The 13,631-nt window shown below is 40.4% G+C and overlaps 1 protein-coding gene across 1 annotated transcript in view; it reads right to left on the reverse strand.

The window, feature by feature from the left end:
* Nucleotides 1–1,545: 1,545 nt before the first annotated feature.
* ALPK1 (alpha kinase 1) overlaps nucleotides 1,546–13,631 on the reverse strand; it is a 127,820-nt gene continuing 115,734 nt past the window's right edge. Inside the window, exons 7-12 of the mRNA XM_023740217.1 lie at nucleotides 12,737–12,823; nucleotides 11,813–11,889; nucleotides 10,555–10,650; nucleotides 8,396–8,500; nucleotides 5,497–7,588; nucleotides 1,546–2,887 (exon numbers count right to left, since the gene is read on the reverse strand). Coding sequence (XP_023595985.1) covers nucleotides 2,700–2,887; nucleotides 5,497–7,588; nucleotides 8,396–8,500; nucleotides 10,555–10,650; nucleotides 11,813–11,889; nucleotides 12,737–12,823 — 2,645 coding nt within the window. The 3' untranslated portion in view covers nucleotides 1,546–2,699. The remainder of the gene's footprint in view (nucleotides 2,888–5,496; nucleotides 7,589–8,395; nucleotides 8,501–10,554; nucleotides 10,651–11,812; nucleotides 11,890–12,736; nucleotides 12,824–13,631) is intronic.

Raw genomic sequence — 13,631 nt, forward strand, 5'->3', positions numbered from 1 at the left:
ATAGTTGGGGAGAAAAGATACAAGGTAGTAAGTGATTAAGTATTGAAAAGAGTGAAATACCCCAGGAAGCATGGCCCCTGGATTCTCTATCAGCCTAGAACTAAAACAATTTCTAAGGCCAACTCTTCAGACAGGGATTGGACTGAACTGTGGGACATAAAGTGATACCCATGAGGAGTGTGCCTCTTAGCTCAAGTAGATACAAGAGACTAAACAGGCAGCTTCTGTCCGGAGGTAAGATAGGAAGGCAGAAAGGGTTAGGTTGAATGGACATGGGGAATCGGGTGGAAAGGAGGAATGTGCTGTCACAGTATAGGGAGAGCAATTAGAGTCACATAACAATGTATGTATAAATTTTTGTATGGGAAAAAATAAAAAAAAAAGAAAAGACTGAAATAGTAAATATTACACTTTACAGTAGTTTATTCTTGCTATAACTTGTTGCCGTGGAGTCGATTCTGACTCATAGCAACTCTACAGGACAGAGTAGAACTGCCCCATAGGATTTCTAGGGAGCGGCTGGTGGATTCGAACTGCTGACCTTCTAGTTAGATGAATGCTTAACTACTGTGCTACCAGGGCTCCATTCTTGCTATAAGCTGTTGTGAATTCACTAGTAATTTCACATGTACACAGAGTGCCTATGAAAATCAAAGGGAATTGTCTGAGTCATAGATTTCAACCAGGGTAAACCCTCTCGAGAGATTTCTGAATCCAGTATGGTAACAGAATCCAAGGAGGCTGCAGTTCTGGCCATTCAGATGGCTGAGGCACAGTGGCTGTTGCAAAGGAGGAGCCCACATGGCAGCAAAGAGCAGCCTACAGAGGAGCAGTTGTCACACAGGGGCATTCTGCCGGTGCTGTCAGCAGTTGTGCTCTCGGGAGATCCTTGGCCTATAAGGCTTTGAACCAATTCAGAAATTTGTTTTTGGTCGTTGAGCCAGAGGTGTCCATGCAACAGCAAACCCTGAAGGTGCTGATACTGGAGCATTTGCTGAGCACCCTGCCAGAGGAGTTCCAGCCCTAGGTGCAGAATCATCATTTCTGGGAGCAGAGACCCATCCTTCTTGCATTTTATACCATTTTTATGAGATTATTTTTTAAGTAAAGATTTGTTAGTGGCAAACTCTCTGTCATTTTTTTTTTTTTTTAAGCCTGCAAATATCTTTATTTTGCTTTCCTCCATGAAAGGTAGTTTCCCTGAGTAGATGACTTCCATTGTCTTCTGGATTCCATTATTTTTACTGAGAAATCAGATGTACGTCTAATTGGCATTTCTTTGTATGTAATCTTTTTTCTTTGAATACTTTAAGATTGTTTGTCCTTGATATTCTGAAGTTTGACTATGGTGTATCTAGGAGAATATTTATGCCTTGCTTACTTCCTTCTTCCTCCCTTCCTTTCTTCTTCGTTCCTCCTCCCTCCTTCCCTCCCTTCCTTCCTTCTACTTTCTTCTCTTTCTCTTTCTATGCTACTTGGGATTCATTGTGATTACCATATTTGAAGATTAATGTTTTTGGCAACTTGGCAACCTTTCTATCTGAAGTTACTTTCTTCTGATCAGATTATTTGAATCCTCTCACTCCATCCTCCATGTCTCTTATTTTTTCTTTTATTTCCCATCTCATATCCTCCTATCCTGATTCCACCAGTTGACTGTGTGATTTTGGGCAAATTTCTTAAAATCTATGTGCCTCAGTTTCCTCCTCTTTAAGATGGAGATGTAGTACCTGTTTCACAGGGTTTTGTGAGGATTAGTTGAATTAGTATATAAATCACTTAAATCAGGGCCTGACACATAGTAAATACATTTACATGTTTTTTTATTATCAACAACCTTTTTAAGAAAACTTTACTAATTACAATGTACTTTCACTGTTTAAAGGACACTCAATTTCCCTCTCTTTCACCTTCTTTTTTTTTACTATTATTTTGATTTGGGTAGATAACAGAGTCAACTTTAAAAGTTTTGGCTTATACATCTTTTAAAATACAACAAATGTTAAAAATTAGACCTCAAACCAATGAAGGTCACTAATTTTTTAGATCAGATTTCATCAAGAAATAAGGCCAAACAAAAATGTCCAGCCTTTTTCCACAGTGAGGTAGGATTTTTAAAGATAACCTTTTCTTTGACGATGCAGCTATTCTTGGGTCTTTGCTTTATGTGGATGGTCTTAAAACTCATTCTATTTCACGTGTAGGTTTTATCATCAGCTGCTCCCTCCCCCTATCCCTGCCCTAAACTTCTCTGGAGGGTGTTCAACAGCTTCAGTAATCATTTATATCCCTAGACATGCTTCATTCCTGGATTCAGGAGATTTTCCTACCCTTTTTGCAGGCTCACCCATTTACTTAAAAGTATGGCTTTCATAGTCTAACTAGCCTTCTTGTCCACATTTTTATTAAGAGTGTTTAAAGATCTTTGTCCTGACATATGACCAGAAACTCCATTTTTAAAAAATCTGTACAATGGGGTTAATAATGCTTCCTTGATGGGTTTGATATTATGCTTATAAAGCATCCAGTACAATAGCTAACATAACATGGATTATCAATACATGATAACTGTTTTATAAATTTATCAGTTAATGAAGAGGAGGAAGAGGAAATATGAAGACATATATTTTGGCCAATATTTTCAGCCCTTTCAGCAGCTCATGAATGGTTAGTTAACAGAAGAGACAAATTAGCCCATTTCACATTAGTGATATAGATGGTTTTAAGTAATACCTCCCCAGAGTTTCTTCCTGATGAAGATAATGAACCCAAAAAGCTTTTCTTTGTTTTCCTTTCTTCTTCACATTCAGGTAGTCCCCAAAATATACGGCAGTTTCCTGGGCTGTCCACAATTCAGATTTCTTGGAATATTTTAACAAAAGAGCATCTAGAAAAATGATATGATGAAAATGGATCTAATTTTGAAAAGTATATTACAATTTATGAGTACAGTTTAAGCGGTGCAGGTCCTAAACCATCTCATATGAAATCTTCAATTTCTTTATGCATTTTCTCAAATACCAACCTCTTCTGACTACTAATACAAAGTTAGTAAAGTACAATAAAAAGGTAAAACTTTAGAAAGTACAATGAAAAATAGGCTTTGATTTACAAAATCCTTGTTTGTAATGGCAAGGAGTTCAGATAAGACCAGAATTTCTGTATGAAAGCAATGAAATATAAAGGAATTCTTGAAAACAGCAAAACCTCAGAGACCATCTTGGAACAAGTAATATATTCTTGCATCTTTTTTAATTATCTGGGAACTCCAAATACAGTAAAACCTGTGAAAGCCAGAACCCATATAAGGCAGAAATCTATCAGACAAAGGAAACTCAAATATTTTCCACTAAAATCAGGGATATAAAAGTGGTAAAACTGCACCCTGTCAAAGGCAGGAAACTTGAGAGACCTGTAAAAACAAGGCAGCCTTGTTGAGTTCTGCCTCCCATGGGTTTCACTGTAGTAGACGCTACTACTTGTGCCAGATCAAATAGATTGAAATAAACAAGATAATTTTATCTGAAAGGTCCTGGTCACACCAGGGTTTCTAGATTACATAGTAAAAAGCACTCTTAATTGTTTTATTTAAATAGGGAAAGTCCAGGAATTAGTTTAGGAAATACTGTACTATACAATGATGTCAACACAACTGAACAAGGAGAAGATAAAAGGAAAAGTAAGGACGGCTTCCATTTCAGGAAAAGAGGAACAGTCCTAGCAAGAAAGCATTTCTCTGAGGGGAAAGACTGAGATGACTCCTAAGGAAAAAATGCAACATTTTGGTATCCACGTTAAAATTAAATGAATGAATTCCTTCTGGGTCTAGGTTATGACAGCACATGAATGAATGAGAGATTGAGGAGAGAAAATACTTAAAATAAGGCAGACCCACAGGATTGGAGTGGGAGAAAGGGAGATGGTGACTAGGGTGGGGATGCAACCTGAGAAGCCGGAGATGGGAATGTAGGGGGAGCTGCTTGCACACACAATGGAAGAGTGTTGAACTGAGGGAAGAAGAAAGGAGAAAATGTATGACTTGTTCTGTTTCTGCAGTTTGAGCCTTGATTCCCCCAGTGTGGTTTTTCTCCCAGAACTTAGCACATAGACATAACAATAAAACAATTATATAACTCTAGTAACTATGATTCTGAAATTTCAGTATCTTATAGTAAGTAGGGAACGCCATTTACTAAAACATTTGCTTCTTTTGGTAACAACCTATCTGTACTGTAGTTTGGCTCAAGAGGTCAGGCAAAATATTGGAATACTTTGAAGCAGAAGTTCTCAACCTTGATTTTATGTGGAGTTACTGGGAACTCTTAAAAAATAGTGGTCCCTGATTCCACAATCCAGACCCACTAGGTTGGAATCTCTGCGGGGGGAGAATGGGGACAGGTGTTGGAAGCTTTAAAAAGTTCTCCAAGAGATTCTCATGTGGCGCCAGTGTTGAGAACTAGTGCTTTATCACCCAGTGTTTAGCAATCCATGTAGTTTGCTTCTTCTGAAATGTACTTTGCAATAGATTTTTTTTTTTTCTTATTCAAGTAATTCTTAAATATCTTGGAAGGGCAAGATACAGAACCCTAGGCTAAGAGAACCTTCTTCTGTCTCCCTTCCAGCTTCTCCACCAATCCTGAGCTGTATTAGACACGTGAATTGTGGGACTGCCCCAGCCCAGGATCAGGAAGTGAACTTGGGCTGTTCTTTAAGCAAGAAGTAGCTGCTGATTGCAAGTAGAGTGGGGACCTGACCAATCCATCCGCTGGCAAGAAACTCTTAGGAGAGCAGACATGAAAATCTCTGCCCAACAGAAGAATGATATCTAACTAGGTCAAACTCTTGTCCTCCTGTAATTTGAATGGGGGAAAGCAGAGAAGCCAGCTGGTAGTGATGTGAATCAAAGAAGATCGATGCTGAGGGGGTGATTCGTATCCAGACTGTTGAAATCAGCTGGTTGGCAATGAAAATCCAAAGTTATTTTAAACCCTGAATGATGGTTCTTCCTGAGTCTGCTAAGATTCCCATCTCTCTTACTGCCTCATGTATCCTTAAATCAAACCACCTGAATGAGTTTCTATTCTTTGCAACCATTAGGACCTATCATACAAAGTGTGAGGAAGTCCCATAAAGCATACATTTCTCTGTATACTCACAAAGCGTAACAGAGACCTGTGTCTTTCATGAACTTTAAGTGACCTACATAACAAGCTCTTCCTGTACCCTTTGCCATCAAGTCAATTCCAGCTCATAGTGACCTACAGAACAGAGTAGAACTGCCCCATACAATTTCCAAGGCTGTAATCTTTATGGAAGTAAGACTGCCACATCTTTCTCCCACAGAGTGGCTGGTGGGTTCAAACCACTGACCTTTCAGTTAGCAGCTGAGTTCTTAACCACTGTACCACCAGGGCTCCTAACGGGCTCTTCAGAGGACTCCAAACTTAGATGCTTCCTGTGGTTATACGCACTGAAAAGGGTGTGCTTACTACTTACTGTATGCTCGGTGGAGTTGACTGGGCTTAAAAACTCCTGTATTCTCCAGCCGCTGAAACAACCAATCATGCCTCACTCCTGCCAAGAGTTTTTCAAAGTCATCAGGCTCCAGGGTGCGAGCCTCAAGGACCTCTTGCCTTGTCTTTCCTGGCAATGAAACAAAAGAACTTCCACTGGAATTCAGGTAGGACCATGGGCTGTCCCCCTCAGAAGAACCGCTGGAAAACACAGATGATCTAGACCACCACACTGAGGATGAGCTGGAGTTCTGGCTGCAGTTTAGTATGTTTCCAGGTTCATTTCCTTCCTCTGTGGTAGTGCAGTCCTTGCTGGGGACAGGGAAAGGAATGTTACTGCTTACAGAGGAATTGGGGGTCTTAGCCCCCTGACCAAGAGATGGCCTCAGAGCACATGGTCTATGAGAACCATGTCTACTTGTGGAGTGAACATCCGTGCTGTCAAGCAGTTGGCCCTCCTCATCCTCTGTAGGGGCATCAGGGTCGATGTCCTGCTCTTTGGTTGAGCCATCACCATTTCTTAGGTCATGATTTTGGCCAGGCCAACAAGGAGTAAAAGAGCTACCTGCCATCATGGAACCATTGTCCAGAGAATCATCCATGACTACAGGAGAGTTTAAGGGCACATCTTCTGTACTTTCTGCTGTTTCGCCTTCTGGGTCAATCCAGGAGGAGCTATTTTTAAATATAGGTCCTGTGCCTCTTTTATTAATTTCTTCTCTCTTTTCTTCCCCATGCCTGTTTTCAGCACTGCAGTTGGTTTCTGTAATTTTTTCAAAGGTTTTCTCTACTTGGGCCAGTGGACAATCAGAAGAAGACGAAAAAGCAGAATGACATGAGGGTCTGGAATGAGCAGAAGCATTTCTGGGTCCTATATTTCTGACTTCCTGGATATCCACTGGGGCGCCTTCTAATGGCTCTGCACCAGAGGTCGAAAAGGTACCTGTTGTGTTATGAGGAGTGAAGGTTGTCAAGGGCATGTGCTTGTGTTGTGGCCTTTGAGAAGACTCTGCATTGCCAAACCTGGACACCTGGAAAGAGAGATCATGAATATCTGAAGACAATGAATGTACAGCACTGTTTTCCCCATTGTTTCCCAGCTCATCAGACAGGGCAGTAGAACACTGAGTGTCCACAAGATATTCTTTGTTAGACTCTTTTCCATCTGACCAATCATCAACATAATTTACTTCTTCCCAGCTTGTAGAAGAACTGAACCCTGACAACTTGCTCCAAGAACTGGAACTCTGGCTGTCATTCAGAGATGTGTTCAGAACAGCTCCCCTGCCATTGCTGGGGCCTGGTGGCTCAGTCTCAGTCTCTGTATCTTCATCCTGAGAGACATGAAATGCATCAGAATGGATCCAATTTTTCCTTCCTGTACCCCTGAGTTTCTCCTGACCATTCCTGGCCATTTGGGAGGAAGGCATTGCCATGCCTTTCTGAAAATGTGGTTTGTCTTCAGTAGTACTCACAGTATCTGTGTTTTTTGTTTCTGTTTTGAGAGCAGTGATACAGATTCCTGTATCTTTTGGTTTATTTTTGTTGTTTCCACAAGTGTTTTCAAATACTTCACATACTGAAGTATGGTGCTGTGAAAAGGTTTCAAGGATTTTTTGGAAATCTACCTGCTCATGCAAAAGGAGTTTATCTAACGAGCTCTTGAAACTCTCTGGAACATAAGACTTGCCATCTAAATTTGGGAAGCTTTGAACTTGTAAATGATCCTTCACCTGGGTGATAAGAAACATGATTTCCCGAGACAGAGCTTCTCTGTCCTGACTCCCAGATGAAGTACTGAAAGTGTACAACTTCCCCATAGCTTCACGACATAGCTGACTTGCTGCACGGACTGTCTCAGTCTCTCCATGGAGTCTTCGGTGCACTGTGGTGAGACAGAAAGCAGCTTTGACAAAACTATGAAGTTCCTGTTTTCCAAAAACTGGTTCATCATCTCCCTTGGTGAGGAGGCCAATTTCAAAGGCCTCTTTGGCTTCACACAGATAAAATTTTTTCATTTCTGGGGGACAGTCATCAGAACTAATGTAAGACAATAAGCACGTGCCACGGATATTCTGAGGAAAATACAAAATCAGACATTCAGTTGGAAACTGGAGGTGAATCGGGAAAAAAATTTTTTTTCATTTCTTAGAGGACGTTCATTAGAAATACTAAAGGAAAATAAGCATGTCCCATAAATATGATGAGGAAAATGCACAAAGATTGAATTAAGAAACCGAGGTTGTTTTGGTGAATCAGGAGAAGGGGTCAGGATGTGTATGATTGGCTGGCATTAAGGGGTAAGAAACTAGATTTAACTACCATTCGATTGTAGCCCAGGCATGTTTTGAATTAAAGACGATAAATTTGTTGTTGTTGTTGCTAGTTTTAGCAAATAGAGTCTATGCACAGGATGTGGACATGGCATGTTTCCCTATTCAAATAAGGTTACTGTATATAAACACATCATTTACTAATAATCAAAACTCTACAGTAGTGCTTCCCAAACCTGTCTGTGCATCTGCATCACCTGAGAGAGATTTTAAAAATTACAGATCTCTGGATAACAACCCTAGAGATTTGCATTTTGTGGATCTAGGTAGAGCACAGGAATATGTATTTTTGAAAACGCTCCTTGGGTGATTCTGATGTGCAGCCAAGCTTGGTAACCATTGCTCTAGAGCAGACAAGGTTTACATTCCTCATCTCCCACCAGGAAGTCACCACTCTGACTGGCAAAACCTTTCCATAAAATGGATTCTTATCACAATTGCCAACGATGTGGCACGAAGCCTACTTTACTAGGCTTAATCATTCCTTCTCACTGGTTAAGTCTGAGAGTACCCTGGAGAGAGGTACAGCCAGGGACTGCCTGTATTTACCACAGCGGTGAGAACGAATAGGGGTGTATAGGCAGTGAAGGCAGCCGCCAACTTGCAGGCTTCTGCTGCTGACAGCAAATGGTGGTCAAACTCCTTCAGGAGGCCCTGTGAGCAAACAAGAGGCAAAGCAGAATGTTGATAATTATTTCTCCATTAGCGAAGGACAGGCAGGCCACGAAATTCTTTTGCTTTTCTTTCAAGATTTGGATGGATGCCCTGTCCCTTATCACATTTTAGAATACAGTGCCAAGAATAACTGGGTCTGAAGACCCCAGTGCTTTCAGCTCTTCCCCCCAGTACCCACCCACCACACACACACACATACCACCCCATCCCACCAGTTACCAATGACCAGTTACCACTGAGTCAACTCCAACCCATTGCAGCCCCATGGGAGTCAGAGTAGAATTGTGCTCCATAGGATTTTCAATGGCTGATTTTTCATAAGTAGATTGCCAGGCTCTCTTCCAAGGTGCCTCTGGGTGGACTCGAACCACCAGATTTTGGGTTAGCAGTTGAGCACATTAACTATTTGCACCACCCAGGGACTCTATGCCCATCCCAGAGAAGGCCTGATATGTGTAAAAATTCATAATGCCTGCCTGTGCAAAATAATTCAAAGTTTCTTTGGAGGAGGGTGGTGGTTCTTTGTTCACAGGAATTCTTGTATTTTACAGCTAGATTAACTGATGATTTCTGCATTGTTCTGGGCAACGAGCCCTTTAATTTATGATTTCCCAGCAATTAGAATTCATTAATTCATTCTAGAAGTATTTAATGTGCTAGGCACTGTTCTAGACACTGGGGAGACTGTGGGGGGTGAGGCAATCACAAGTCTCTGCCTGCAATGAGCTTACTTTCTGGTGGGGGTCAGAGGGGATCAGTCAATACACAAAATAAGTAAAATGCTATTATCTGAAATGGTGATAACTGTTGGGGAGAAAAATAAAGCAAGGAAAAGAACAGGGTAGTTCAGGGTAGGAAGGAAGTTGGTTATTTTAAACAGTCATCAGGGACAACTTCACTAAGCAAGGAACATAACCCTTTCTCTGACTGCCAAAGCAACAACTTACGAAGATTCAGGTTACTAGCAACGAGGTGTATGTGTTCTTATACTACAGTACTTAGTATAAAGTGCAGTTACTTTTGTCATTTTGGGTATAAAAAAAAAACAAACCCATAAATGATAACATTAAAAATCTCAATTTCAGGTCAGTGACACCCCCCCCACCCAGTGAATTCATAACAGATACCCCTCAGTGTGGTGCAAGGCAGCAGTTCAATGTCCATGCCAATGCTCTGGACCCGTCAGTAGATCTGGGTTTGCCCCAATTCTGCCTATTACTGGTTGTGCTAACTGTGGAGCTGACCTAGTTTCTTTGGACCTCCATTTATTTCTAAAATTATGACACATTTTGTTCTACTTATCTCATAGGGTTTTGTGTATATTTTTATACATATATATACACACACACACCCCAAACCAAACTCTTTGTGTTGAGTTGATTCTGACTCATAGCAATCCTATAAAACAGAGTAGAACTGCCCCATAGGGTTTCTAAGGAGCGGCCGGTGGATTTGAACTGCTGACCTTTTGGTTAGCAGCCAAGCTCTTAACCGCTGCACCACCAGGGCTCTATGTATATATATACGTGTATATGTATGTATGTATATATACACTTTTCAAATTGTAAAGCAATCTATAAATACAAGTCATAATTATTTTTTTAAGGATAAGAACCTGCAACAAATGGTTGGTGTTCTGATTTGAACAGGTGGTGATTAAAGTTTTAAAATCATTACCCCTTTACTTTAGCATTGAGACAGCCCAAGTTTGGAAACAGAATTTTGTGATAATTTGAAAGGAAATCAGTGAAGTTGAAAGCATTTATCATTTTGATGCTATTCATTCATTCACCAGTCATTTTTTTCAGTACCCTCTGTGTGTCTGATACTATGCTGGGTATAGGGATGATAAAGCCAAATAGGACACATAGGAACCATCCCCAGGATTGCTCACATTGCTCTAGATACAGAAACACTCTGTGCTCCCTGACTCCTAGGGAGAAAGAGGTTGACTAACCAACTGACCCATAATAACGTTGACAGCTTTGTAGGTAAAGCCACTCTGCAACATGTTTTTGACAAATGATAATTACCAAGTTAATTTGTGGATTGTTTTTAAACTTTTCATAATCTTTCTTGCTCATGGAAACAAAGATATCAGCCAGTATACCTAGTGATGTGGAAATACCCTGTAAGGAAAACACAAACAAAACAGAGATTGGGAATTTGTGCTTCATTATTGCTTTCATCTCACGGCCTAAAAGCAACGATCATCTCTCTACATGAACTATTTGTCTGTGATGGTGATGATGACAGGATGTCGATAATGACAATGACTACAGCAAAGACCCTGGAGACACTTTGAAACTGGATGCCATAAGGCTTGAAAGATCATCCCATACTGGAGCACACGGATCTAATGCCTAATGTAAACATAGTCCATTTCTTGGTTGGGTTCCATTAGATAGTTGACAGTAACTTGCTTAGACTGTTGCTAAACCAGTTGCTATCAAGTCATTTCCAACTCATGGTGACCCCATATGTGTCAGAGTAGAACTGTGCTCCACAGGGTTTTCAGTGGCTGCTTTCTCAGAAGTAGATTACCAGGTCTTTCTTTTGAGGGACCTTTGGGTGGACTTGAACCTCCAACCTTTCGGTTAGCAGCCAGCCAAGCCTGTTAACTGTTTGCCCCTCCCAGGAGCTCCTCAAACTGTTTCTAGTTCAGAAAACCCTTGAAAAACTGGCCCAAAGAAGAGGCCTCACATCACATTCCATCCATGTTGTGAAAGGATTAGGGGCAGCAGTGCTGCTGACACAGCTCAGGGAAGTGTTATAATATGTAAAATTCTTTACTTAATGAGGAGAATACTCCTACAGAATCACACAGAATGAAACATCAAGTAGAAAAGCAAATAATGCTTGTCGAGTTCTTGAATAAAGATGCTCCAGAAACAATTAACTGAAGCCTTTCCTCACTCAGCTCAAGAAAAATGAAGACTCTGACAATAGTTTTACATATAAGCAACTTGGCCATCTCAACTTTTCTATGGAATCAAGAAAAAGATAAATATATAATAAAATAGAGGAATGGATAAATAGAGATGAATATATAAATAGATAGTCCCAAACAAATAAAGAAACACTAAGGACATACTCAGAGTCTAGCTGTGAGCAAGGAAAGAGCAAGACACAGAAAGAAGTTACTGCATGTTCCTCCCCGTATGTTTATGTAGAAAAAATGAAAATAGGACAAATGAAATGGACAATGATAAACTGAATTTTATATAATGAGATAATCACCCAAAGATTAAATACAGAAAAGGAGAAAAAAGCACTACACAAATAAACAACCTTTTTGTCTGGCTGAGGAAGTGTCAAATATCCTGTGATTGAGGCCCATATTAATTCCGCAGCTTCGTACCACATTCCTGGAAAAAAAAAAAAAAAGAAAAGAGGAGTGAGGGCAGGAGAGACACTGCTAGTATCTGTGCTCTTCTGTAAGAACACACCTTTGAAAACTAAGGTCAATGCAGAAAGAAGATTCGTTGGACACTGTTAGGAGAATTCCCAGCTAGATTAGTTTGACATAGCAATTTGATTTTCCAGTTGGTTTAAAACAGATACTTTTTCTATTTCACAGGAGAACAGTGAGAACTGTCTCCATTATTGACAAGAATACTAATTACCATCCTCTTAAATTTTCTCAACACTTTACTTGCATTTTAAAGCATAATTGGAGCCCTGGTGGCACAGTGGTTAAGAGCTCCGCAGCTAACCAAAAGATTAGCAGTTTGAATCCACCAGCTGCTCCTTGGAAACCCTATGGGGGCAGTTCTACTCTGTCCTATAGGGTTGCTATGAGTTGGAATTGACTCAATGGCAATGGGTTTGTTTAAACTTTACTTGAAAAATTCCATGAATAGCCAAGAAATGCATGGGTAAGGTATCATGGTGGGTTTAGAATAAGGTATTACCATATCCCATGAAGACCTGCTGAACTGAGAGTCACATGCTAGAAATAATACTGAGAGCCCTATAGTTAATGGTCCATATAAATGTAAATTTATTTAACAAAACTCAATAGAAAACAATTTTTTATTTTATTAATTTTCTTAAAACTATGAAATCACAAATGTCATTCTCTTTTGGATGAGGAAACTAAGGGAAGTAGGGATTGATAATCCTTAGCAGATATGGTAAGAACATCCACAGTAAAATCTGGTAGCCACACTTTATAAATGAGCCTGCAGAACAATGAATATTTAGTGAATGTACCTAGCTTTTGGAGAATTTGTCCTCTGATCTGTATGCAGACTGACTGCACCAGGATCTTGTCACTTTCATTTCTGTACAGCCATGTACCTAAAACAAAATGGGGTGTGGGGGAGAGAAAAGTATTTCTGACCTTGAGTTATTAAAGAAATAGCCTTATAGAATAAACCTATTCTGATAGAAGACTTCATGAGTACATGTGATAAGGATATAGTCCAAACTCTTTGTTGCAGCCCACAAGGCTCCACAGGAACTGACTCCTGCCTGGTCTCCAATTTTTCCCCTTGCTAACTGTGTTTTATTCACTCTGGCTTCATTTGTGTTCCTTATAGAAGTGGCCTCTGCACTTGCCATTACCTCTGCCTGGGATCCTCTTTCCTCTGGCTCCTTGAAAAGCCAGCTCTTCCTCCTTTTTCAGGTCTCAGTACCAATGCCATTGCCTCAAAGCCCCTGCCCAGATTAACTTACAGTATTACAGTATTATCCCACTGTCTAGTGGTTGCCTCATGGAGAGTGGGACACCCAAAATTGGTTTGGATGTTGAGACTGATGACTACATTCACACACACCAAAAGGATATAAAAATATGTATTACTCACATAATGAGGCTTTCTGGGGAGAAAGGGCAGGCTCCCAAGTAATTCTATTTGACTTGAACTAAGAGAGGGGTGAGTGGTTCTGGGTTTTATTGTGGTTAGAAGGTGGGGCTAGGATAAAAGTTCTTGCAAGCAGGGTTAAGGTTTCTTATCATCTTGTAGGGAAGGGTAGGGCCTGAAAGCTGTCAGTGGTCAACATCAAAAATAGAGTCAGACAATGTTCTACATTCTACCTTGGTGAGTAGTGTCTGGGGTCTTAAAAGCCTGTGAGCAGCCATCTAAGATACTCCACTGGTCTCATC

This window comes from Trichechus manatus, unplaced genomic scaffold (genome assembly GCF_000243295.1).
Source record: "Trichechus manatus latirostris isolate Lorelei unplaced genomic scaffold, TriManLat1.0 scaffold00150, whole genome shotgun sequence".
NCBI lineage: Eukaryota > Metazoa > Chordata > Mammalia > Sirenia > Trichechidae > Trichechus > Trichechus manatus.